Source organism: Papio anubis, chromosome 13 (genome assembly GCF_008728515.1).
Source record: "Papio anubis isolate 15944 chromosome 13, Panubis1.0, whole genome shotgun sequence".
In the NCBI taxonomy this organism is placed as follows: Eukaryota; Metazoa; Chordata; class Mammalia; order Primates; family Cercopithecidae; genus Papio; species Papio anubis.
The window spans coordinates 62,447,529-62,474,959 of record NC_044988.1 but is presented as its reverse complement, the minus strand read 5'-3'; the positions used below and the strand labels follow the sequence as shown (position 1 = coordinate 62,474,959).

The following is a 27,431-nucleotide window of genomic DNA, read 5'->3' as shown; positions in this document are numbered from 1 at the left end:
CCCAGAATATGATTTTTTTTTTTTTTTTTTTTTTAAATAATGCAGTAGGTCCCCAAGGTCAGAGTTTTGGGAAAAGTCAGTCTGTCCTCATTGAGGCTGTCAGTCCTCTGCCCTTGTGTGAGCCTGGCTTTCCTGCACCTCAGTGCACTGCCCACTCGCTCATAGGTGTCAGTGTTTACATGCAGGAGACAGAAGAACAAGGATCTTCCCCTAACATTAACTGCACATTTTTCAACTTCTCCAAGCACAGTGGAGGCGTGCAGGTTATTGACTACATTACTGGCTCTAAACACTAATAATTAAGTCAAGTGATTATTTGTATTTATTCATTTGTTTATTTTATTTATTTATTTATTAAAAGACAGAGGTTTGTTCTTGTTCCCTGGGCTGGAGTGCAGTGGCACGATCTCGGCTCACTACCACCTCTGCCTCCCAGGGTCATGAGATTCTCTTGCCTCAGCCTCCCAAGTAGCTGGGATTACAGGCACCCACCACCATGCCCAGCTAATTTTTGTATTTTTAGTAGAGACGGGGTTTCACCATGTTGACCAGGCTGGTCTCAAACTCCTGACCTCAGGTGATCCGCCTGCCTTGGTCTGCCAAAGTGCTGAGATTACAGGTGTGAGCCACTGCGCCCAGCCTCATTTTTTATTTTTACAGAAAACTATTACTGAAGGTTTTAAATGTGAAAAAGTTTTGACTAGGCATGAGGAATAATAATAATAAAAGTGAGAAAGGGCTGGGCATGGTGGCTCATGCCTGTAATTCCAGCACTTTGGGAGGCCGAGGTGGGTGGATTGCTTGAGCTCAGGAGTTCGAGACCAGCCTGGGCAACATGGCAAAACCCTGTCTCTACCAAAAATACAAAAAATTAGCTAGGTGTGGTGGTACGCACCAGTAGTCCTAGTTACTTGGGAGGCTAAGGTGGCAGGTTGCTTGAGCTGAGGTGGAGATTGCAGTGACCTGAGATCGTGCCATTGCACTCCAGCCTGAGTGACAGAGTGAGACCCTATTTCAAAAAATAAAAAGGTAAGAAAGAATGATCACCACATATCAGAGTATAGGTTCCATGGTTGAGTCTCTCTCTGGATGTTCACTGTTAGTGGAACAAATGTTGTGGGTTCTGGGAAAATCGCAATGCAGGCTGCTCCTCTCTGTGTTCTGGATTCTCAGGCCACTCCTGGTAGGTCTATGTTGGCTTTGGCCCCCTGCCTCGAGGACTAGAAGTCAAGGATCTTTGCTGCTTTTTGTCATAGCCTGGGGAAGATAGGCCAAAACTAAGTTAGAGGACTCTGGGGCAGCCAGAATTTGGGGCGACTACCCACCCAACTGCTTACTATTACCTCTAGATTGGCCAAGCCCTGGTCAGCCTCCCTTGCCTTCAGCCCACCCCTTGCCCACACTTCCAAAAAAATAGCAGATGTACCATGATCTCTGGACTGTGACTGGACTTTTCTACTAGAGAACGTCTCTCTGTGGGGACTTGCAAGCCTCACAAGAATCAGACCCACAATTTTTCTTAGAACAAAATAAGTTTTTGCTGAAATATCAGCAAGCCTGAGAACAGCATCTTGAGTCCTTCAAACAGCTGGCCATTCTCTGCTGGTTCTTTGCCCCGGCCTCAACTATTTTCCAGTCTCTCTTATCATACAAGAGCCCCTCTAGGACTCTGGTTCTGGTTCCTCTGTCTTATATTATTCTTCTAAAAACTCTGCCTTTCCCAGACAGCCATGACTTTGATCTCTCCTTCGTTACTACCCCTCTGACCGTGGCTGTCAGTCTTCTGCTTACTTTTATTAAAATTATCTGCTTATTCACTTGTTTCCCTCACTGGCTTATGAGCTCTTCATGGGCAGGGACCTTATTATTGTTGTTATTATTTAGAAGAAGGGGTCTCACTCTGTCGCTCTGTGCAATCATGGCTCACTACAATCTCAACCTCCCAGGCTCAAGTGATCCTCCCACCTCAGCCTTCTGAGTAGCTAGGACTACAGACACCTGCCACCATGCCTGGCTAATTTTCTTTAATTTTTCTGTAGAAATGGGGTCCTACTATGTTACCCAGGCTGATCTCAAACTCCTGGGCTCAAGCAATCCTCCCACTTCGGCCTTCCAAAGTGCTGGGATTACAGGTGTGAGCCACTGCACCCAGCCCACATTATTTTTATATGTCCAGAACCCAGGACAGTGCCTAGAATATAGATGCCCTTAAAATGTACGACCAGAACTGAATTTGGTGGCTAAGGCCCCTTTCACCTCCTTTTCTTGCACTGCCCTCTTCTTTTGTCTCCTGGGCTCACCATTCTCAGTTTCCAATGCATTTTCTTTCTTGCTGCTTCCTGCCAGTCTCTCTCTTCATCTTGAGCTATTGACTGCTTCAGTGGCACCAATATTTCCTTCCTGTGGAGAACTCACTGAGCAGGAGGCTTGTGATCAGAAAGCACCCATGCTATTTTCTAAAGAGGGGCTATAAGTGTGTGTTGAGCTCTAGAGACATGATTGGACTAGGTACTAGCCTTCCGAGTGACTGCTTTGCAAGACAACAGTCCTAGAGAGGTGTAAGTTCTGGTGCGTTGTTAATCTCATGATTTTATCTAAGTCTCTGAGAAGGGGCTGGGGTAAGAGAGATGAGTAAATTAGATTCAAATTGCCTACAAGGTGTGACTTTGGACATATTACTTTATGCAACCTAGTTCTTCAATTTTAAAATGAAAATGATATTTGCCTTATGCGGTTTTGGGGAGGATTCAATGAAATAATATAGATAAAGCACCTAGCACCATGGCCGTACCTCTGGCAGGTATTTAAGCAACATTAACTAAATGATTGGATGAGTTTTGGAAGAACTACACCTGGGCTAAATTGTTCCAAACAACTCCCTGCCTGGGTCCAGCCAGAGTTCTTAGCACAGCTGCCTTCCCAACGTGAGCTTTGAGAAGTCCCTCCTCTCCTCTCTTCTCTTCCCAGACTATTGTTCCCTCTTGCCACTAGAAATGTAACCAGGTTAAGGTCAGGGTGGAGGGCTCTTTGATAAGCTGCCTGGGAATGGTGTGAGCATAGAGAGGCTGGTCTAGAGCCACACTATTCCAAGTGTGGTCCCTGTATTAACAGCATTGGTACCACCTGGGAGCTAATATGAAATGCTGACAATTCAGGTTCCAGACTTACTGAATCAGAATCTGCATTTAAATAATATGCCCAGATGATTTATCTGTACATTAATATATTAAGAAACACTGTCCTAGGGGCACAGATGGGTTCAGCAGGGGTAGAGGGTTGAGGCAGTGCAGGTGTGTCAGTTGTCTAAAAGAGATAGAGGTTGCATGGGGGTGGGGGAGGCTGTGGCAGGGGGGTGTACTCAGAAAAGAAGAAGTGTCCTCAGAGATGTGGTTTGTAGAGCTGTAGGGGGCTCTTTGGGAGGCATTGGTCATTTGCTGTTTCAGGGCTCCTTCCTATCGATGCCTTGAGTACGAGGTGGTACCCCTTCCTATTGATGCCTTGAGTATAAGTTAGCCAGTGAGTGTCACTGCACCAGCCAGAGAGTGACAGGTGGGCAGGGAAAGGCTCTCTACTGCCCTAAGCCTGTAGAGACACTCCTGCAAGGACCCTAGGACCATCTAGCTTAGCAGTTGAGTATTGTTTTCCAAGGAGATGCATAACCAGCAACTGGCTAGCCTCACCCCTAAAAACATACCCTGAGCTGGTGTTAGGCTACAGTCTCCCCTCCTCACCTCTGTACCCCCAGCTGGCACATGTGCACCCCTATAACACACACATGAACTTTCTTGCTTGGGAGACTCAGATGGGAGTTCATAAGTAGGGTTAACCCTCCTCTTCCCCTCTCTGACCTGCTTGACCCCAGGCTGGCCCCCAAGCCTCTATGGGCCCCTCAGCCCTGACCTCCCTGCTGCACAGAGCAGGACTTGTGAGAGTGACTGCAGGCCCTAGGCTTGGTTGGGTGCAGCAAAAATTTGTTTCAGGCCGGGCGCGGTGGCTCAAGCCTGTAATCCCAGCACTTTGGGAGGCCGAGACAGGTGGATCACGAGGTCAGGAGATCGAGACCATCCTGGCTAACACGGTGAAACCCCATCTCTACTAAAAAATACGAAAAACTAGCCGGGCGAGGTGGCGGGCGCCTGTGGTCCCAGCTACTCCGGAGGCTGAGGCAGGAGAATGGCGTAAACCTGGGAGGCAGAGCTTGCAGTGAGCTGAGATCCGGCCACTGCACTCCAGCCTGGGCGACAGAGCCAGACTCAGTTTCAAAAAAAAAAAATTTGTTTCAGCAGAGCCATTCTCTCTCTCTCGCTCTCTTGTGTGCACTCTCTCTCTCTCTCTCTCACACACACACACATACACACACAAACACACACACACAGTCTTACTTTGTCACCCAGGCTGGAGTGAGTGGTGTGATCACAGCTCACTGCAGCCTCAACTTCCCACTCTCAAGTGATCCTCTTGCCTCAGGTTCCCAAGTAACTGGGACCACAAGCACATGCTACCACACCCGGCTAAGTGTTTTTTTCTTTTTTGTAGAGATGGGGTCTCACTTTGTTGCCCAGGCTAGTCTTGAACTCCTGGGCTCAAGCAGTCCTCCTGCCTCAGCCTCCTGAAGTGCTGAGATTACAGGCTCATGAGCCACCATGCCTGGCCTTTCTCTTTCTTAAGCACTCTTAGGACAGGACTCTCAGTCCCTGATTGCCTTCTTAATAAAAACCCTTTCCAGCCACCAACCTAGAGCCTCTTGACCCTTCCCTTGGGTCATCTGTTTATCTCAATGGTAAAGGAAAAGGCCCTGCTGCAACTGACCCCCCGAAAATGAGGTGGGGGGTAAGTGAGTGCCCTGTGGCAGGATAGGAGCTACATCAGCAGCAACAAAAAGTCATAAGGGTAGAGTCCTAGTCCCCAGGGATGAGCTTCACCAGTAGTTGCTTTAAACCCTCTGCCAAAGTACCCAGTGACCAATAGCCATGTCTCCGCTTTAACCCAGTTCCTGCCCAGGCCCAGTCCTCTATGTCAGAGAAGATAATATCGCTATCATTATCGCTCTCCTCTGTGCTCCTACCACCCTCCATGCATTCCTGCCTCTGCTGTTCCTCTCTCTTCCTTAAATAGGCTGATGTGTGTGCCTGTCATCTCCACACTTTTAAATTCTTCTTGGCAAGAACTAGGGCTTGGTGTTTTTCCCTCCCCAGTGTACACTGTGCCTTCTCCCTTGTTGGTGTTCAGTGATTATCAAAGTTCTAAACAAGTGGTGAGTTCACCAATGTTTAATTATTGAGATGACAAAAAGGAAAGACTAGGAGACTGCTCTGACTAGAGAGCTGAGCTTCAGAGCTGCAAATTATCTTTGTGGGCAAAGAGTAGTGCCTGCCAGGCATAATTGGGGTTACAGACTTAGAACAAGCTAAAAAGGAGAGGAAGGGAAGCGATAGGAAATGCCACAGAGGGGAAAAGCTGTTTGATACCAGCCCTCCAAGTCCATTGTCCCTTGCAGACAAGTTGGTCCTTATTCTTCCAAGGCCAGAGGGAAGAAATCCCATAGACTCTGCCAATTACTTTGCTTTCCTGGGAAATCAAGGAGCCCCAAAGATTTATGAACCAGTGCAGGCCAAGCTCAGTTCCTTGAGTAAATGAAGCTTACTAAAAAGCTTTAAGTGAGATTTGGGGCCAAGATTCAGAGAAGGATCCACAAGTCAATCTGGCCCAGACAAATGTCAGTGTCTGCTGGCATTTCTGCTTCTGCTTCCTACCACGTGTGGGGCTCTCAAGGAGTCTCCAACCACATGTCCTGTACTGATTCCTGGGCAGTATTCTCCTCCATGTCTGTGCCTCCTCCCTTACCTTGAAGAACTGGAATCCATATTCTAGAAGGAAACTGAAAGATCCTCTGGACCATGCTCCCTAAAGCTCTGTTAACCTTGAACAACCTTTCCATCTTTCTGTCCTCTGGGCCCTGTCTAAGGGGCACCTCAAGTAGAAAGCCCCCAGAAACCCAACCCCAAATCCCCAGCCCCCTCCAACTCCCCTGTTCTTAGAATAATTTTCCCTCTCCTATGAAAGGCCTCATCCCCAAAAGTCTGTGTTGTCTGAATCTGAATATGAAAAGGGAAGGGACTGCCTTCTCCCCACTGCCCACCACACACCTTCTTATTTTTCTGCCTAGGTCCTGCTTCTCAATCTTTTTTAAAAAATTGTATTGGAATATGCATAACATAAAAGTTACCATTTTAACCATCATGGGGCTTTTTTTGTTTGTTTGTTTGTTTGTGACCGAGTCTTGCTCTATCACCCAAGCTGGAGTGCAGTGGTGCAATCTTGGCTCACTGCAACCTCTGCCTCCCAGATTCAAGAGATTCTCCTACCTCAGCCTCCTGAGTAGTTGGGATTACAGGTGTGCAACACCACACCTGGCTAATTTTTTGTGTGTGTTTTCGGTAGAGACAGGGTTTCGCCGTGTTGGCCAGGCTGGTCTCAAACTCCTGGCCTCAAGTGATCCACCCACCTCGGCCTCCCAAAGTGCTGGGATTGCAGGCGTGAGCCACTGCATCTGGCCAATCTTAACCATTGTAGATCTATTTTTAAAGAACTTTGTACCTTAACCCCTTTCTCCATTAAATTAGGTGATCTTTCCCTAAAGAGATTGAAATGGGGGAGGCGAGGGTAATGTGGGGTTCAAAGACCTTGTAGGTCACAAGACTTGACATAGGCCGAGACCTATGTCTTAAACTGGTCTAAGGGTAAGGCAGGAGCCTCCTCAACATGTGGCTCAGGGGATGAGGGTCAGGAGTAGGCTAAGCCAGTCCTCCCAGAAGGAAGTAAGCCTTCTCCACTTATGACTCTGGCACCTACCTCCTGAGTCATGAGGCTTGGCCCTTAGGCCCTTGTGCACAGGCTTCCCCCAAGCCATAGCTACAGTGAGTATCCCTGAGTTGAGGTATTTATCCTATCTCCCAAATGAAGGCTTTTTGATGACGGGGTTTCCTGGTGAATGGTAATACGAATCAATAGCAGAGCATCAATCTAAGACATCAGTCTTGTCTAACCATGAAGAAGCAGAGCAGGATTCTAAATCATCTTTTTAAAAATTCACTGGCCCCCTGTCTCTTCATTTCAAAAACAAATCCTTTTTTTTTTTTTTTTTTTTTGTCATCTCACTACCAGCTTCATACTTTCACCATCCTTTTCTCTCCCTGTTCCTGAGTAGCTACTTCTGAAAACTAAATAATAGGTAAGGTAATGGGAGCTGCTGCCCTAGCTGGGGTAACTCCAGAGCCATTTTGGTTAATTCTCCCACCTCACATCTAAAAGCAAGGGAGACGCTCTGTGAGATTTGCTTTCTAGCTCTGCAATTACCATCACGGTTCCTACGGCTGATATGCTGGCACAGGGGAGGACTGGCTAAAGCACAGTGCCCAGTTGCCAGGCAGCACTGGTGCTCCACTTAAAGCCCTTCCCAATCTGCAGTGTAAGAGTCTTCCCTCCTTTCGTTCTTAATTGGTGGCCTCAAGTCAGGAGTATTTTGTCTGGCAGGTGATGCCCAGAGGAAATTCTGTTCTATGAAAGAAGATTCCCCAGAGGGAACCAGGTAAATGAGGACTGGAACAGAGCTCTCATGGAAGATAATGGGTAAATGTGATGACCTGAAATTCCCTGGCACACAGTGAAAAATAAAGCATTAAAAACCAGCTATACTCTCAGTCATGACTGGAGGCATTGTAAATTGGAACAATCCTTTGGGAAAGCATTTTGGCAATATCTATCAAGAAACCTAAAAGCACTCATTTTTTTACTGAGTAATCTACTTTATTTAGGAAATGATCCTAAATGTAAACATACATGGATTTCAGTGTAGCATTATCTATAATAGTGAAAAGTTGCAAACAACTTGAATGTCAAAAATGAATGAATGGTTACAAAGTTACTATACATCCTCTCTATGGATATTATGCAGCCATTAAACTAATAGTTACAAAAACTATGTAAGAATATAAAGCTAGGGGCTGGGCATGGTGGCTCACACCTGTAATCCCAGCACTTTGGGAGACAGAGGCAGGAGGATCACTTGAGGCCACGAGTTCGAAACCAGCCTGGCCAACATGGCAAAACCCTGTCTCTACTAAAAATACAAAAATTAGCCAGATATGGTGGCGCACGCCTGTAATCCCATCTACTTGGGAGGCTGAGGCAGTGAGCCAGGATCACACCACTTCACTCCAGCCTGGGCAACAGAACAAGACTCTGACTCAAAAAAAAAAAACCAAAAGAAAAGGAAGAATAATATAAAGCTAGGTGCAGTGGCATGTACCTGTAATCCCAGATACTCAGGAAGCTGAAGTAGTAGGATCACTTGAGTCCAGGAGTTCAAGGCTGTAGTGAGCTATGACTGTGCCTGTGAATAGCCAGTGCACTCCATCCTTAGCAACAAGAAAGACCCTGCCTCTGTAAAAAAAAAAAAAAAAAAAAAAGATGGAGAGCTGAGCTGACTATGTTCTGATACTAATTTTAAAAATACAGAAATACAAAATATAATACTTTTTTTTTTTTGAGACGGAATCTCCAGGCTGTTGCCCAGACTGGAATCCAGTGGCATAATCTTGGCTCACTGCAACCTCCACCTCCCAGGGTCAAGTGATTCTCGTGCCTCAGCACCCCGCCACACCCAGCTAATTTTTATATTTTTTAGTAGAGAAGGGATTTTGCCACGTTGGCCAAGCTGGTCTCGAACTCCTGGCCTCAAGTGATCCTCCTGCCTTGGCCTCCCAAAGTGCTGGGATTACAGGTGTGAACCACAGCGCCCGGCCACAAAATAGGCCGTGTTCTTTAAACGTTCTTTAAACGTTGTTCTATACACATGTATTAGTTGCTACTCTCTGATTACAGTAACAAAATAAAAAATCCAAGTCGAAGCTAAGAAAGAGAATAGACTATGAAGACACTAGGGTTTCCTTCTTTTCTCTCTCTTTTCTTTTTTTTTCTTTTCTCTTTTCTTTTCTTTTTTCTTTTCTTTCTCAGGATTTCACTCTGTCACTCAGGCTGGAATACAGTGGCACAATCATGGCTCACTCCAGCCTCAACCTCCTGGGCTCAGGCGATCCTCCCACCTCAGCCTTCTGAGTAGCTGGGGCTACAGATGTGCGCCACCACACCTGGCTAATTTTTTGTCTTTTTGGAGAGTCACCGTCTCGCTATCTTGCCTAGGCTGGGTTTCTTTTAATGCCTAAGCACAGCATGAAGTCAGGCTTTGGATGGGTAAGGCAGGCTCTAGAACCAGAGCCTGAAACCTAGGGAGCACTCTCACCATCTCTTGTGTTTACTTCTTTCTGAACATCAGCTGTATTCTTGTTTTCCTCCCCAATGGCTCTCTCTGTTACCCAGTCCATAGTCTTGAACTTTACATCTCCATTTAAGTCCCACTTCCCGATTCTGGGGGAGACTGATTTGCTCTGCCTCATCCAGGTATATATCCAAAGGGGTGGAATCACATAGAGCCAGCATAGTTCCTGGAGGCTCATTCCTATGACCATGAAGATGAGAACAGCACCAACTCCCAAAGAAGGAAGGGAAGCTCCAGAGTGTTGCTACTGTAGCATACGCAAAAGGCTCTGATACAGTAGAACATTAACAAGTGTTTTTCTCAAGGTAGTGAAACTAAAGGTGATTTTTAAAAATTTTAGCATGTATCACTTTATAGTAGAGAAATCTATAAAACTTTTCATAGCTACAATTGTTACTAGGCCTGGGGGCAGTAGCACCCTCCTCCGTTTTGGTTGTCCCAGTGACAGATACCATTCAAGATACTAAGGCTTGGCGGTGCTTACTTTTGGTAATGAATTCTATACTAGCAGCTGTTTAAGGAGTCAGAAAATCCTCAGCGACTCCCAAGACCAGTTGGAGACCCAAACTCTAGCCCGAGCATGATAATCCTTTCTATTTCTTTCTGGTGAACTTGACTATACCCCAAAATGCAAATGCTCTGCAGAAGTGTGTGTAGAAAGAAAGAGTGCTTTCCCAACTTGGGCATCATAGTGAGATCCCCTCTCTAAAGAAAAAAAAAATTAGTCAGGCATAGTGGTTGTGTGTGCCTACAGTTGTAGTTACTCAGGGGGCAGAGGTAGGAGGTCACTTGAGCCCAGGAGGTCAAGGTTACAGTGAGCTATGACAGCACTACTGCACTCCAGCCTGGATGACAGAGTGAGACCCTGTCTCTAAAAAACTAAAAGAAAAAGAAAAAGAAGGAAACAAAGAAAAGAAAAGAAAGAGGAAAGATGCTTTCCTCTTCTGCATTCTACTGCCAGCTTATAGTCCAGAGCTGGAGAGTGGACACTCAGTGTGTTGACTTTGTTTGAATTGGGACTTCCGTTAGAGAAAAACTTAGAAGATTTGGGAGATTTAAACTGATAAGAGAAGCCTCCCTGAGCCAGCCAGGATTCTCTGCCCTCTCTCCTAAATGTAGGCTTCACAAACTTTCTCTCCAGATTTTCTGTTCTCCCTCTATTTGTAAGACCCACTAACACTTGGAGAGATCCTCTCCATTATGTTCCCCTGATTCTCCTCTAGATCTCCCACAAAGACCTTATCCCTATCAAAAGTCTTTGTCTTTCCCTGTAAGTGGGATCCCTAAGGACCTTTTAATTTAATTTAATTTAATTTTACTTTAAGTTCTGGGACACATGTGCAGAATGTGCAGATTTGTTACATAGGTATACATGTGCCATGGTGGCTTGCTGCACCTATCCCCTAAGGATCTTAATATGTCCCAAAAAGATCTAAGTCCTGGCCAATTGCCTGGCTTTGCAGGCAGTGCCTGGAGAAAACTTGGAGAAAGGGAGATGGGGAACAAAAACAGGAGCTGCCCAACAGTGGGATTCAGAAATGGCCAATGTGTTGAGGTATGACTTCAGGTCATACTGCAGAGTAAGAGCTGTCACTGGCCAGATGACTTATATGTTGAGGTGTTGAGTCAGAGAAGATAGGAATGCCTTAGGCTGAATGGACAGCCCTCTGCAGGGAAGTAGAGCCATCTAACTAATGCATAGATTGCTACTAACTATTCTTGGACCAGAGGCAAGATTTCTACCCAACGATGAGCATTTAGTGAAGTTAAGTTATATTTGCTGGATCTCCCTCTAAAATTTGATATCTAAACATGTTTATTTCTACACACTGCCATGAGATGTTTTGGAATGGAATAGCCCTGAACAGGAAGACCACAGCTCTAAGTAGTTTCTCAGCTGACCTCTGGATAAATTTGTGATAACACAGCTGGTCTTTGATGCTCTATTTTACTGTGCCTACTTGTCAGAGAGTGGGCTGAGCCACAGACCTTCCCTGACTTCCCATTTCTTAACAGCACCATCCTTCCTGGCCCTGATTTCTGTTTTCTGCTTTTCTGTCTATCCTGCCTCCTGCTATTATCCAGGGAAAATAAACAGGTACAGACATGACTTTATTCCAGAAGTAGCCTTCCAGCATTCTCCAACTCAGAACTGCCTCCCCCAATTAACCTTAAAACTAAAGGAAAATTGGCCGGGCGCGGTGGCTCAAGCCTGTAATCCCAGCACTTTGGGAGGCCGAGACGGGCGGATCACGAGGTCAGGAGATCGAGACCATCCTGGCTAACACGGTGAAACCCCGTCTCTACTAAAAAATACAAAAAACTAGCCGGGCGAGGTGGCGGGCGCCTGTAGTCCCAGCTACTCGGGAGGCTGAGGCAGGAGAATGGCGGGAACCCGGGAGGCGGAGCTTGCAGTGAGCTGAGATCCGGCCACTGCACTCCAGCCTGGCCCCAGAGGCGAGCCCCCGCCTCAAAAAAAAAAAAAAAAAAACTAAAGGAAAATTATTCTGTGTTCTGTGAAGAATGGTTAGATAGTATTGGTATGAGCGCGTTGCTTCTTCATACTTCACTCTAAGTCCATTTCCATTTTCATATTCCTGAGAATTAGTACTTGGAGGTGAGAACAGAGGTCATTTTCTCTTCTTGGGAAGGCTAATATTGAATCATGTCTCTACCCTGGATTATGTTCAGTCCACAAGACAATGGCAAGATTGTTCAGCACCACGGAGAGCGCCTTTCATCCTCAGGACTGGATCGTGGGTGGGTGAAAGATGAGGATTGTAGCTGAGAGCCCAGGCAGTCTGATCTCCTTCCACTCTGGCCAGCCACCAAATAGTCCTTTTCCCCCAACCCCTTAGTGTTCACCTTTTTCCTTTTGCTAATGAGTTTTTTTAGGAAGGAGCTCCCCTAACTTTCTACCCCCTTTCTGCCTCCATGTTATCTGAATCTGCCACCTCCCTTCCTTTTTTCCTCTCCTCCTCACCTCACCTTCCTTACCTCCCTTCTGTTTTGTTAAGGAGACTCCCTCCTATGGTCCAAAGTTCTGGCTCCATCTGCTCATGATTCCTCAAAGACCATGCCCCCTCAAACATCTCCTTTTCTACACAGCTTCCTTCCCCTCAGTCTAGGACAGGTCTAGTTTTCCCTAGCTATAAAGAAATCCTAGAAATCGAAAGCTCCCTCTGGCTGCCACCCATTCTCATTCCTTCCCTTCTCAGTCTTGCTCCTTTAAAGAACAGCCTGTGCTCGCTCTGTCTGCTTCTTCATCTCCTGTTCTCTCCTAAATCCCCTGTCATCTGGGCTTTGTTTCTACTCTTCAGCTAAAATAGTGTTCACTGAGATTACCTATGACTTTTTTATTTCTACATTTTGTCTTTATCTTATGGACCCATCTGCTTATTTGACACTGTTGATTTCTTGCACCTTGAAACTCTACTTGAATGGTTCCTAGTTCTACTCTTACATTCCTCTCTGCTCCTACCCAGTCTCCTTCCTCCATTCATTACCTAAGGTTGGATATTTCCCAAAACTTCACCCTTGGTTTTTTTTCACTCTGCTCATTCTGAGAGAGCTTATTCTTCACTGTAACTTACATCACTACCAACCCACACCTATTTTCTGAGCTCCCACACTTCAAATCCTACCAACTAGTGATATCATCTGGTGTCCAAAAGACACCTCAAAATTCAACATGTTCCCAAATGAACTCATCTGATTTTTCCCTAGCAATGCAGTTGTGCCTTCTTCTGCATTTAACAACTTGTCTTAATAATTAGTACTCTAGGCCAGGCGCAGTGGCTCACGCCTGTAATCGCAGCACTTTGGGAGGCCGAGGCGGGCGGATCACGAGGTCAGGAAATCGAGACCATCCTGGCTAACATGGTGAAACCCCGTCTCTACTGAATATACGAAAAAAAAAAATTAGCCAGGTGTGGTGGCAGGCGCCTGTAGTCCCAGCTACTCGGGAGGCTGAGGCAGGAGAATGGCATGAACCCGGGAGGTGGAGCTTGCAGTGAGCAGAGATCATGCCACTACACTCCAGCCTGGGCGACTGAGTGAGACTCTGTCTCAAAAAAAAAAAAAAAAAAAAAAAAAAAAATTAGTACTCTTCCCAATTAACTCCAGACAGAAAACTAGGAATGTCCAGACCCTTTGTTTTACATTTTATATCAGAAGCCTGCCAATTCTACTCTTTTTTGACATCTTCCTTTCTGTCCTTTTATCTTCTGCTGCTGCTTGGTTCAGGCCCCTGTTATCTCTTGCTAGCATTGTTGCGGTAGTTTCCTAATTATCCTTACCTCCAGTCTCACTCCCTTCCCACTCGTCTTGCACATGGCTGTCGGAGGGTCCTTTTCCATCTCGAATCTGAACATGTTACTCCCTTCTTAAGGCTTCATTGGCTCCCCATCGTCTTCTGAGTAAAGAAAAAAATCAAAGCCCACATTCCAGCATGATCTGAGTTCCCTCCTGACTCCACCAACTTGATTTCCTGCAACTTTTCACCATACCTTCTAAGCTTCAACTATAGCAAAATGCCGACCATTCCTCGAATGTACTATGCTAGTTTTGTGCTTCTGAGACTTTTCAGATGTTCCCTGAATGTCCTTACTCCTCGCTCTTAAACTAACTGGTGACCTAATGTTTTAAGATCTTTTCAAGTGTCTCCTTTGACCACCCTCCCTTTGTCCCATTCCCTCTACTTTTATATGGCTCTTGGTTATGTTTATTAATAATTATTGGGAGCTTCTTAAAGATGAACTGTTTTCTTTATTTTTTATTTTTATTTTTATTTGATTTTTATTTTTTTATTTTTTTGAGACGGAGTCTGGCGCTGTGTCACCCAGGCTGGAGTGCAGTGGCGCAATCTCGGCTCACTGCAAGCTCCGCCTCCCAGGTTCACGCCATTCTCCTGCCTCAGCCTCCGAGTAGCTGGGACTACAGGCGCCCGCCACCACGCCCGGCTAGTTTTTTGTATTTTTAGTAGAAACGGGGTTTCACCATGTTAGCCAGGATGGTCTCGATCTCCTGACCTCGTGATCCACCCGCCTCAGCCTCCCAAAGTGCTGGGATTACAGGCTTGAGCCACCGCGCCCGGCCTATTTTTTATTTTTATTTTTAAAGACAGGGTCTCAATATGTCAATATGTTGCCCAGACTGGACTTGAACTCCTGGGTTTAAATGATCCTCCTGCCTCAGCCTCATGTAGCCAGGACTACAGGTGCATGCCAGCATGCCCAGCTGTGACTCTTTTCTATTTGTATTTGTGAGCCCTACCATCATTAAATAAATGAAAGAATTGTATCATGCTGGAGTGAGGGAAGAGAGGAAACAGGGTGCCCTGTGGCCAGGCCTTTCATCACCCTAAGGAGGGCACACCTTTTCTACAGATACCTCCATATATAAGCCAGGTTCCAACCTATGTGGTGTCAGGGCTGCAGCTGCAGGCCAGCCGCTCCCAGGGCACACTGACCATGATAGTGTATTCCTCACTGAACCTATAATAGCGATATCTTTATAGTTAACATGGATATAGTACTCAAGGTATACTATGCTAAGGACTATTCTAACTGCTTAATACATATTAACTCCTTTTATCCTCACAAGAACCCTTGACCTAGGTATTAGTGTTGGTCCCATTTACAGATGAGGAAGCTGAAACCCAGATCTTACAGCTACTAACTGGAGGAGCTGGAATTTGAACCTAGGCACTCTGGCTACAGAGTCTGTGCTTTTAACCATTACAATCTTCCTTTCAGTTTGTGTGGCAAGGAGAATGGGATTGTGTAGGTTGTCTTCCTTTAGTCAGAGCATCCCCTTAGCACTGAGAGTGAGGTCAGACCATCCAAGCCATATGTCTGTTGCCCAGTGGAGGAGTATAATTTGAATGTTGGGGAGGCAATCACATGTCTACTGGGTACTGAGGAGAATCAGATAAGCTCATGGATCTGAATACATACATTAGGAACTACAAGATCCTCTACAAGTCTTCTTTTTTGCCACCCAGAGTCCTACCAGAGTAGCCCGTAAAGGTCTGCAGGTCATTCGGGAAAGCAGACTCTTCCATCTGCTTCTCCAGATCCTCCTTCTTAAGACTCCAGGTATTAGCCTTGAAGGTTCTACACTTTGGTTTTTTTCCTTTGTTTCCCTTTTTACCCACCCAATTTTATCCTGCTTATTTGGGATCTCTTGGGTCCCAGCCTACCATTGTATTGGCTGCACTACCCACAGCTCCAACAGCTAAAGCCAGCCAGCTAAAGATAGTTCACAAGTTGGTACAGCCCTGGGGCAGGGGGACAAAGGAAGAGGTTAATATGCAGACTGATGCTTGGGCCTGCAAAAATGGAGCAGCCTCCCAGAGGGCCTGTCTTTAGCTCCAAGCCCAAGTCATGTTCTCTTCCCTATGTCCCTCCCTGCATGCTTTGAAAGGTTATTGACTCCATCACTGACCTTGGGTAAGACACTTCTACTCTCGGCCCAGGTTTCCTCATTTTTAAAAAGAATGGGTGATAAGTTGGTATTTGTTGAAGCTGTTGATAGGTATCCATGATTTCACTATATTATTTTCTCTACTTGTTATAATTTCCATAATAAAGCATTTTTAAAGATTTAAAATCAAAAGATTTTAACCTTTTAAAAAAAATAGAACCTTTTCTCCAACCAAAATGTTGCAACAGGCTGATATATAAATGAAATAAAGGTGAATCTACTCTTATTAAAGGGAAGCCAGACCCCCATTCTATAGCTTCCCCCTCACAATCACTCAGGGAACACAGTTTAATGAAAATCAGTGGACCAAACTATTATAATTCTAAGGATTCTTCTGATGCTTTTGCCTTCCTCTAGCTATATTGGCTTTGCACTAGCCATTAGCCTATATATCCTGTCCCAGAAACAGTGAGGCTGGGCTATTAATCATTTCTGTAGTCTTTGGAGAATTTATTTGAAGGGTTGCAGAAACAGGGTTTGCTGTTAGAGATGCATTTCAATGTCTGTCTCTGCTGAGTGTTTATTAATAATCTTGTTAATCTCTAGTTCCCGGATCTAGCTCACGCCTTCAGATGTCCTTGGGGGGCACTTTAAATTCTCCCTGATTTCTTGGAGCCAGGCACTTCCTTCTGCCTGGAGTCTTTTCTGATACTTATATTCATGAATATTTTACATTTAATCTCCCTGATTACATTGCCATGAGACGGTTGTGGTGCATTGGCTGCATTTCTAAGGGAAGACATAGAGGAAGCTCACAGTAAAGGCTTATGTTTGCAGGCACAGTGCCAGCGATCTTTGTGCTTGCCACGAAGGTGGCCTTCTGTCATGGATAGTGATGGAGGAGATGCTGAATGGTGGGCTTTGCATGGGACCTCTCAGCCTAGGGCTCTGCCACCTGGTCAGGCCCCTCCTGAGTTGTGGTCCAGAGGAGCTGGCAGTTTCACTCAGGGTCAAATACCACCGGGAACTGCCCTGTAGGCCTCAAGGACCACATGTGGGTCCCTGTGACCAGAGTTGCTCAACAGCTTCCTAGCCCTGTCCTTTCTGTGCAATCTACCTCCCATGTTACCATTTACACCCAGTACCTCCAGACTGAGAGAAGAAACTTTGATTAACTCATCTGCACTGACGAGTAAAAAGTTAGCCCCAAACGTCTAAGGGCTTGTGTTTTTAAAAATCAGCCCCAGGGAAAGGATGGTGAGGCCCAACACTCTCATGTGATAGATGGGGTGGAAGGTTAAGGAGGAGAAGCAGGATTGAAATGCCACAGATTTAGAAGTCTTCAGTATAAAAATGCCAATCAGAACTATAGGAGACATCAGGGCTCCCCAAGGAGCGAGAGGAGGGCCAAGGGCAGGACCCTATAGAGGAGGCAAAGGGTTGTGGGAGGACAGAGAAATGATAGAGAGGCGAGACATGAGCCAAGGGAGGAAGCCTTTTCCAAATGGATGTGGTATATGTGACATGTGACGAATGCTACCAAAAAAGTGAAGGAATGTGACTTGGGACTTGGAAATGTGCCAGTGCTGCCCTGGTAGGGTCCTATCAGCATGTTTATGGGATTTGCCCTTTAAAAAGCCTTCCCTCTGGCTGCTTTGCAGTGAGCACTTTCTGTGGCCCACAGGAAATCCAGAGCCCAGCTGTTCCATCTCCACCTCCCCTGCAGGTAGCAGCTGAGAGGCTGTTTTGGCTGCAGAGAGGCACATCAGGGCCAGTAGAGGTTTGCTTCTCCAAGGCTGTGCAGGACAGGTGTTGTCTATGAGTCTCTCAAGGAGGTTGCTGAGCCAGGGAGGATGAAGGACTTGCAGCATGGGAAGTTGCCCAAGATGCAGGCACTGCGGCACCCAGTCTTTCTGAGCAAAGCCTTCTGCCCTTCTTCTACTCAGTCAAGGCTAAGGGCTAGGGATCAAAGCAGGGGAGGGAGGCACAGGTTTTGCCCTCAGGAACTTGCAAACCCCTGTGGCAACACAGCCCACCCAGAGTCTTGTGCTCTGGATGGCCTGAAGGAACACAGACAAGGCCAGGATTTCCCTCTCAAACCTGCTAGACTTTTCCCTTTCCCCTTAGTGACAAGCATGTTTTCATTCCCACTGCCTCATTTTAAAGGGAACAGAAGCCACCATAATGGTTATATATCTTTCCCTTGCTGGGTCACCAGCAGCCACTCAGATCACTGGGCCTGACACCGTGGCAGCATTCTACATGCCCATCTGTCTACTCCCTGCATCCGCAGAGGCAGAACAGGCAGCAGCCTTGGATCCCCTCTGCACTCCTCACACCTTAGGCTTAGCACTCTACAGGCCCTGGTTAAAATGCAAAGACAACTAGGATGGCAGCACCCCCGTCAGTGGTTGGTCCTCAGAGTCTCAGGGAGAATGTGGATGACTTCAGCCACTTCCAACTGACTGAGGCAGGCTGGGCCAGGGCCCTGGATCTTGCAGCAGAGGAGGGTGTTTGGGAGGGGATGGCAAGGCTAGATAAGGACTCTTAGCTGGGCATGGTGGCTCATGCCTATAATCCTAGCACTTTGGGAGGCTGAGGCAGGCAGATCATGAGGTCAGGAGTTCGAGACCAGCCTGGCCAATATGGTGAAACCCCATCTCTACTAAAAATACAAAAATTAGCTGGGCATGGTGGCATGCACCTGTAGTCCCAACTGCTCAGGAGGCTGAGGCAGGAGAATCGCTTGAAGCTGGGAGGCGGAGGTTATAGTGAGCCAAGATTGCACCACTGCACTCCAGCCTGGGCGACACAGCAAGACTCCGTCTCAAAAAAAAAAAAAGACTCTGGACAGCACAGTTCCCAGCCCAATTAGAGATTAGTGAAGAGGGCAGTGAAGAGGATGTCAAAGGTTCCAGACACAGGACAATACACAGAATTTGTGCTTTCCTATCTTCCTGGCCATCTTTAGAATCAAGTGTTTTGCCCTCTGGGCAGCAAAAGACTAACTGGCCACCTGCTGGTTTGTCATTATTTGTCTTCTCATCTACCATACCTAGCCAACTTTTCAGGTTCTCCCAGGAGACACTCTTTAGGCGTCATTTGTGAACTGGAGAAGTCCTCATTAGAACTATTTTTTGTCCAGCGGCGGTAGCCTTGAAGGCTGGTGTGGCTTGGCCAGTCAGTTCTCTGGATCCTGTGAAGGGACCTGTCCAGCACTGGGAAACAGAGGGAGATGACCCATCTCAGACAGCACCTACTCTCCCCTTAACCCAGACTTAAACTCACAAGAACCTAGGAAGACCTTGCCAAGCAAGTACACAGGAAAGGCCTGAAGGGAAGGGCTACTAGTATGGGAATTAGGAGAAGGAAGTCCTGTGAGTTTAAAGAAATCATGATGGGTTTTCTGGAGGAGGCTAGACCACACAGGACTTTGAGGACAGACACCAAGTTGGGTGTACGTGGAACCCAGATCCTTGGTTCTTCTACCTAGCACAGTGTTTTTGTCCCACAGTAGATGGGTCTGCCCCTCTCTCCCTGAATGCCCTGCCTGCTGTGAGTGGTGAATGCTCACAGAAGCCCAGAGGGCAGGTAGGAAGGCTAGTTTCAGGGCTGAGAGCAGCCCCCTGTCTTCACTCCCTAACAACTCTGTCTTACTGCTTTCTTCCCACAGGACCCAACCGCCGCCTCCATCTCAGACGGAGACTGTGACGCCCGGGAGGGTGAGTCAGTAGCCATGAATTACAAACCATCCCCGCTCCAAGTGAAGCTGGGTGAGTGTGTCTGGGGGGTGAGGGAGATGTGGGGAGTAGGCAAGATGCTCTGGGCTGGGTCTACAATGAGGTGCCACAAATAAACCAGCTCAGCCTAGATGATTCCAAGACTCAAGCCTTCAAGTCATTGGCACTGCCAGGCACCTTGTCTCCTGCAGGCAAAGAGGGCAATTACAGTTCTCTGCAGGAGCCTGAAACTCTAAGAGGCATCTCTGAAGCCAAGGACATTCCAGGTATTCTGGGGGATAGCTGCAGGGTTTTCATGGAACCCTAGAGAGAGGACTTGGAAGTCCCATCAAACACTGGATCAGGCTGAGAGGAAGCTGCCTTAGAAGTGGGGTGTTACTTGTTATGTCTAAGGGATAGAAAGGAATGAGAGTTCCAACCCTAGAAGCCGAGCCCTTCTCCCAATTACAACCTCAGCCCATCTAGAGATCTCTGGGCCCAGTTGGCACCTATTTGGGGGATTTTTCCCTTAGTTTCTTAGGAAACCCAAATATCTCCCTTTCTTTCCGGGTCACATTTCCCTTGTGGCTTTGTCTCATGTCCACTCCAAAGTCAGTTTACTGTGCAGCCTGATCCTGTGAAGTCCCCTCGCTCCTGGCCACTGTCCACAGCTCCTGCCACCATTGCCCTCCCTTCACCCCATGTGCTGCCCCTCTCTCTTCAGGGACCAAAGTTTCACTGTCTCACGGCTGCTGTATATAACACACTTTTATGAAAACTTTGGTTTCTTGAAGAGAAATTACAAAACCGGACATACAGGAAAGAGTTTACAATTAAATATAGGTCATTATTATCCTTCCAAGCTCCTCTGCCATCCAGGCCACCGTCCTGTCCATCCTCCTCCTCGGGCTCCAGCTGCCCAACAATTACTGATGCCTCCTTAGTTCTAAGGGTCCTTTCCCTACAACTTTCTCCCTCCTTTCCACAGAGGCCTGTACTTTTATTATTCAACTGCTATTTTTTTTTTTCTTAACTTGCTTGCTTCTCTCCTTCCAGACCACATCCAGGGAGCCCCTCGAGCTGTTTTTCTAAACGAGAATAGTTCTCTCCTTGGAATTTGTTTCTATTCCTAGGACATTAGATTAAAACTGCAGCCAATTTTATTCACTGGGGGGACGGGGTTGGTCTTTTTTTTTTTTTTCTCTTTTTTTTTTTGAGACAGAGTCTCTCTCTGTTGTCCAGGCTGGACTGCAGTGGCGTGATCCTGGCTCACTGCAACCTCTGCTTCCCCGATTCAAGTGATTCTCCTACCTCAGCCTCCCAAGTAGCTTGGATTATAGGCGCACACCACCACGCCCAGCTAATTTTTATATGTTTAGTAAAGATACGCTTTCACCATATTGGCCAGGCTGGTCTGGAACTCCTGGCTTCAAGTGATCCGCCCACCTCGGCCTCTCAAAGTGCTGAGATTACAGGCATGAGCCACTATGCCCAGCCTACTATTGTTTAATGTAACAATACAAGTATTTTAACAAGCATAACTTCTTTACTCTCCCCCATCACATTCTCCTCCTAAGAGGTAACCATTCCAAGCCTTTTTAGTTTTTGTAGTTTTACTTTGTATTTTAATATAAGTGGTGTCATATTGTGCACATTTTCTGAAACTTGGCCTTCCCTCTCCCACCACCTAAATCTTGGAGCTTCTTCTAATGTCAGCATATAATGACTTCATTCTTTTAAATGGTTGTATAGTAGTCTGTAGTTTGGTTTTGCTAGTTTATTGTTTGTTTTTTTCCCACTATTTCAGACAATTTCATCATGTTTTAAAATCACATCTTTTTTCCTCCCCATTACATTACCATCAAAGCTCCTCATGAAAATTCACAGCATTGTCCCAGTTGCACCAAGTTCCGCCAGAAACTTTAAGGCAAATTGCACCCCCTAGAGGCCTAGAGTGGTAATGGCAGCTGCCACCTGCTGGAAAGAAGCTGGGAAAAAACTGGAATCAGATGAGCAGTGGCAAAGAAAGAGGGTCAAAGAGTAGGAGACAGAGATTCAGAGACATGAGGTCAGGGGAAATTTCAAAGTGAGTCACAGTAGCTGTAAAGGTCCTCCCCATCCTTACCCTCTGGAGCATGTGGTTATTTTATGAGTCATTTTCCCTAGTGTCCCTCTCTACCTAACAGTTCCTTTTCCTAGATCTGGGCTTTAATTGAGATGAGTAGGGAAGGGCAGATGGGACTCCTCCAAGACCCAGGCAGCTACTTCTGGGAACAGTTGTCTCATACCAGGCAGTGGAGTGGGTCACCTGATGGCCAGCTCCATGAACCTGGTAGGTTTTGGAACCTTGGAGAACTCAGACCTTGGCAAAGGAGTCAGGAGCACCACTCAGGCAGCGTAGCCAAATGGGCTCCCCCAGCCTCCTGCCCCTTACCTTGCAGCCCCATCCTGCCCCTCCCACATCACAATCTTCAGTGGCTTCTTTTTCCTTCTGTGCTAATCCCAAACTCCTCTGTCTGGCATTCAAGTCCTTCATGTTCTGAGTTTGTAACCAGAGAGAGTCTTCAGCCCCTTAGCACAGGATCTGACATATAATTAGTGACGTGGATATTTGTTGAATGAATAAGTGGCTGAATAAATGAATTTTACTTCTCTAACCTGACCTCTCTCTTCACCCCTCTATCCAGAGCCACACTTATGCTCACTTTTAAATGCATTTTTGCATGCATTGTCCCTCCTTCCTAGAATGCCCACCTCTCTCCAAGTCATGGTGTCACCTAAAGGAAGCCCTCTCTGACTGTGCCAGCCTTCTGTGATTGTCTCTCCCCCTCCAGCCTTTCCCTGGCATCAAGTACACACTAACTACCCTAACATGGGAGTTGTAGTTCCTGGAAAACAGGGGACAGCCTCCTCTTTTTGCCCCCTACTGTCTGCCTCAGGTTGTGCAGGGCCAGGTACTAGCTCCACAAAGCAGCAGGGGCCTGGAGTTGGGATCCCTGCCTCAGTCCTTCTAAGAGCAAGTGGTTTCACAGTGGAGGCCCAGCCCAGGCTGCCCTGAGTAGTAAGGCAGGGTGGCCTCAGGGGCAGGACACAGCTTCCTTCCCATGTTCTCCTGCAGAGAAGCAGCGGGAACTGGCCCGGAAGGGCTCCCTGAAGAATGGCAGCATGGGTAGCCCTGTCAACCAGCAACCCAAGAAGAACAATGTCATGGCCCGAACAAGGTAGAGGCCCTCCCTATCCAACCTGGACCCTGCCAGCCAGGATCTATTTCTGCTGGTCCTGAGCCTCCCTCTTTTCCCCTGCTCCTCAGGCCCAGCTCCTCTCTGAGAGGAGACAGCCTTAACAGGATCCAAGGTGGGGAGGGAGGGAAGGAAGGAAGTGGTGGGGTGGGACCTAACCCAGTCCCTTGCCAGGTTTCTATGCTCCACTTGCCACTCTAACTCCCAAAATTCTTCACCCAGGCTGGTTGTCCCCAATAAAGGCTATTCCTCGCTTGACCAGAGCCCTGATGAGAAGCCACTGGTAGCCCTTGACACGGACAGGTGTGTATGGGGGTTTGGGGGCAGCTGGGCGCCCAAAGGAACCTGTGTAGCACAAGTGGGCTATACAAGCCATACCTGCTCTAATGTCAGAATTGGGGTATTCTTCAGCCAGAATCTCTCCAAGGGTGAATTCTCCAGGGATGGGAATTTTTTTACACCAGGGACTAGGGGTTGAAGAGAGGTGGCAGAGAGAGGAAACGGGGGCCTGCGCTGTCTGCTGTCATCCTGGGACAACTGATCCAACGGTTGTCCCTAACTGGCCTGTGATGTTGTCTCTGGACAGCAGAATATGATGCTTAATGCCCATCCCCTCAGGGAGGAGCCCTACTCCCTGGAAAACACCTGGCTACACTTGGACTTTGGGAATACCCTACAAGTCAGGGTGATTTGAGTCTAGAAAAACAAAAGATGAGAAGGAAGGGGGTGAAAGGAGTAACTGCTATATTTAGAAGGAGGTTAAGGATAGCAATTGATTTTAAGGGTGGGGCTAGGGAACTTGTCTTTAAATTCCTGCATTTGCACAGCAAGCACAGTTTGTATTGAGATTTTGCTATTTGGAACTATGAGGGAGGTGTGGGAGGCTGACTAATGGGAGGTGAGATTGTGGAGAGTTTTCTATTTAATTTCTTGGTATCACTTTCCCTCTCTTTCCTCCATGGCCAGCGATGATGACTTTGATATGTCTAGATACTCCTCCTCCGGCTACTCCTCTGCTGAGGTGAGCCCCTACCCCTTCTCGCCCTAGACACCACTGGGCAGGATCATCGCCATCAGGGGGAGGGCTGGGGCCAACGCCCAAGTACAATGAAAAAGAGGGCTGGGCAGGGCTGGGTGGTGCCCTGCACAGGGTGGGCCTGGGATAGGATGGAAAAGTGGTTACTGGCCTCAAGTGCAGGGAGCCTAGGGTTAGGAGTGGGGCTTTAGATTGCAGCAGGCCATTTAAATAGAACAGGTGTAAAATGCAGGTGATATCCTCTAGTAGCCGGCCTGAGATAGGGACAGGACCAGAGGTGTGAAGTTGACCTTAGAATGGGGAGGGATGACTAGAAAGAGAGGCCAGAGGTGGAGGAGGGCGCCTAGGCAGAAGCGGGGCCTGGGGTATGGACAGACGCGGGACAGAGCGGGGCTGATATCCAAGGCACCGGCTGGACCAGGGCACAGACGGCCTGGAGTGGCCGCAGAGCCATGGGTGGTGCCTCCCTGCCGCTCGGGCCTGACCTCCCTCCCCTTTGCCTACAGCAGATCAACCAAGATTTGAACATCCAGCTGCTGAAGGATGGCTATCGGTTAGATGAGATCCCCGACGACGAGGACCTAGACCTCATCCCCCCCAAGTCCGTGAACCCCACCTGCATGTGCTGCCAGGCCACGTCCTCCACCGCCTGCCACATTCAGTAGCGGGTGGGGCTGCTGCGGCCGCCAGGGCAGGGCCGCCAAGGGCTGGGTATGACGGGCAGAGGCCAACCCCTCCCCAGCTCGTCTGCCTGCCCCCCGGCCCCACGCCCCTACAGCCGCCAACCTTGTATAACAGTCATTGCTTCCTCCTATGGTAGGACGTGTACCTCTGTGTGTTCATGGAGCCGGAGAAACCAAAACCGGGTCTCTCTCCACCCGGGAGCTGAGGAGGGGTGGGGGCCGTTTGTTCAGTTACCTGGGGGAACCTCACCCAGCACCCTGCCCCACTTCCCAGGGCTGCAGTCTGGTGGCCAAGAGAGAAGACTGGATGGGAGGGAGGTCAACATTAATGAGTGGGGGGATCACAAAGCCAGGGGCTTGGCCCCACCCCAGCGAAGCCATGAACCCCCCAGCCCCGGCCTCAGCCTAACCAGGAAAGGGGCTCAGAGGGAGAAAGGCCCAGGGCAGTGGGGATGGGTCTCAGCACCTCGGAGCCCCTTTCACATGTCCCCTACTGGCCCATGTTTCTATTTGCATTTCCCCCTCCTCAGATGGGAAGCCTGGCAAAGCTGCCCAACCGGGTAGTGCCCCTCACCCATCTGATCACTGCCTTCTTCCTCCTCTTGCCCCATTCACCAGCTTCCTTGCTCCCTGGGAGTGGGGCAGGGTAAGGTGGGCCTTAGAGACAGGCTGAAGTTTGGGTGGTGTGATCTGTCCTCATTGGCCCCTCACCAATGCATCTATCTCTCTGCCACCAGCCCACCCCACCCCCACCCTCACCTATCCTTCTGCTCATTGATCTCAATCCCAGGCTGGAAGCAGGGAGTAAGGCTGGCCTCCAATGGCCCATTCCCCTCATCCCAGCCCAAGACCCGGGAGGCTGCTTCCCAGGAAGAATCCAGGAGCAAGCTTTGGAGAATCCAGTGGGCTGAGTGGCTCTATGGATGTGGTTGTTTGGATGTGGTAGGGAGTGCTTAGCAGAATGTGTGTGTATCTCTGAGGCTGTCAGGGGGTGGGTGTGTGTGTGTCTCTGTTGGACCTCTCTCCTCAGTCTATTCCTGTCATAGATGTGGGTGTCCCTGGTGGGCAAGTGCCTGTGTGGTCTGTTTACAGTGCAGAAGGCGGCTCAGCAGTGCAATGGGCTGACAGCCTTAGACCAGGAGTCAGAAGCCTGGGTTTTGGTTGTAGCTCTGGCCCCTCCCTGTGATCTTCAACAAGCCACTTGCTTTCTCTGGTCTTCAGTTTCCTCAACTAGAAAATGAACAGCAGCTGAAATTATGTTTAAGATCCTTTTATACCTAAAAGAGTTTCTTCATAGGAATTTCTGTGGTAGGGAGGGGGTGATCTCTGTGTGTCTCAGTACACCTAAAGGTTGGGGTGGGGCTGAGTTGTGTGTCTCTATAGAAAGGGGAAGGGGCAGTTCCTATCAGGACTGTGTATGTCTGAGCACACGTGGCTCTGTTTGGGATTACGTGTTTTCTGTGAATGTGTATGTGTGTTGGGGGGTATCTATTGTGTGTGGCTGTATAGGGTGTCTGTAGGTCAAGATGTGTATACAGCTGCTTCTGCTATTGCTGGTTTGGGGGAGGGTTCCGGAAAGCTGAGGCTGAAAATCAAGAGGGAAGAGGTAAGGAAAGCCCTCCTCTGGAGCTGGGCAGTGTAGACCTGACACCATGTGAAGAAAAATGAAAGCACAGATAGCCTAAAACTGCACAGGCCTGTGCCCACATACCTTATAGCACAGGCCCAGGTGGATCATCTCATGCTAACACCCAACATGTGCTGCTGGATCCACTCCCATGGATCCACTCACATGCTGCAGGCATGCAGTAGATTCACCCACAGCCCACTCTCTGGACACCAATCCTGGGAGATGGCAGCTGGAATGGGGAGCAATGAGAGGAGGGAGTGAGGCTGTTGGCTTAGGAAGGGTGGCACCTCTCCCTGCATCATACCCAGGAAGTGCCAACTCCAAAATATTGGGGTGCAGCTTACCACCCCCCACTCCTCCAACCCATCCCTACCTCCTCTAGTGCCAGGGACCCAAGTTAGATGATGAGAAAATGCCAAACAAAGGGAGGCAAGGACAGAGAAGGTACCTGCAGGACCCACAAGGCTCATACTGGCCCCCATCTGAGCCCACCTCTCCCACCCAGATCAACATCCCCCCAGCCCCTGTGCCCCCATCATCTGGAACCCAGAGCCAGGCCTCCCACTACCACCACCACCACCCCGGGGCTCCTTGATTCACCATTCTAGAACATGGGTACCTCCTCTTTTTGGGGGCTCATTTAGACTGCTGCCTTTGCTGCTGACTTGCTGTGTGACTCGGGCCCATTGTTCAATCCCTGTGGCCCTGAGACACCAGGGAAAATCTCCCTCCCACAGGACATACTAGTTCCCTGGCAGGCAAGGGCTTCCAACTGAGGCAGTGTATGTGTGGCAGAGAGAGGCAGGAAGCCGGCAGTGGCAGCTTCCGTGTCTAGGGAGGGGCATGGCTCCCTCCTTCCCTGTCTGGGAGGTTAGAGGGAAGAATCTAGGCCTTAGCTTGCCCTCCTGCCGCCCTTCCCCTTGTAGATACTGCCTTAACACTCCCTCCTCTCTCAGCCGTGGCTGCCACCCAGCCAGGTTTCTCCGTGCTCACTAATTTATTTCCAGGAAGGTGTGTGGAAGACATGAGCCGTGTATAATATTTTTTTTAACATTTTCATTGCAGTATTGACCATCATCCTTGGTTGTGTATCGTGTAACATAAATAATGATATTAAAAGCATCAAACAAGCCAGCCTCAGCTCCCTTCCTGGGGTGTGGGCAAGGGGCAGATGGGCTGGGAAGCAGAGAGAACCAGTCCTCTGGGCACACATGTTACTCCACCTCCACCCGTGGGTTCCCAGGCATGCCACTGACCTGCTACATGACCCTGGGTGAGTCACAACCCCTCCGAACCTCTGTTTCTCTTCAACAGTGAGAAGGCTGACCTAGAAGATCTCCAGAGGCCCTCTGAACTCTTAG

General features: G+C 48.1%; 1 protein-coding gene and 1 long non-coding RNA gene across 8 annotated transcripts in view; one reads left to right on the top strand and one right to left on the bottom strand.

Moving 5' to 3' along the window:
• The window catches only part of FAM219A (family with sequence similarity 219 member A), a 59,017-nt gene extending 31,817 nt beyond the window's left edge, over positions 1–27,200 (top strand). Inside the window, exons 2-6 of one of the 4 annotated variants that reach the window (XM_009188609.2) lie at positions 19,437–19,485; positions 22,601–22,703; positions 22,944–23,024; positions 23,688–23,742; positions 24,267–27,200. In XM_009188609.2, coding sequence (XP_009186873.2) covers positions 19,437–19,485; positions 22,601–22,703; positions 22,944–23,024; positions 23,688–23,742; positions 24,267–24,422 — 444 coding nt within the window. In that variant the 3' untranslated portion in view covers positions 24,423–27,200. Of the gene's footprint in view, positions 1–19,436; positions 19,537–22,600; positions 22,704–22,943; positions 23,025–23,687; positions 23,743–24,263 lie in introns of all 4 variants that reach the window. The other 3 variants (XM_003911574.3, XM_009188608.3, XM_003911575.3) reach the window with 3 other exon arrangements.
• LOC116270037 lies at positions 946–27,427 on the bottom strand. Of its 4 annotated transcripts, none has more exons than XR_004177918.1 (4): positions 27,327–27,427; positions 21,342–21,470; positions 13,636–13,751; positions 946–1,257 (listed from the first exon to the last, which is right to left on the bottom strand). It is a non-coding gene; the product is annotated as an uncharacterized LOC116270037 (long non-coding RNA). The 4 variants fall into 4 exon arrangements; XR_004177920.1 differs by lacking the exon at positions 946–1,257 and adding an exon at positions 2,078–2,414; XR_004177919.1 differs by lacking the exon at positions 946–1,257 and adding an exon at positions 8,309–8,442.
• Positions 27,428–27,431: the final 4 nt, after the last annotated feature.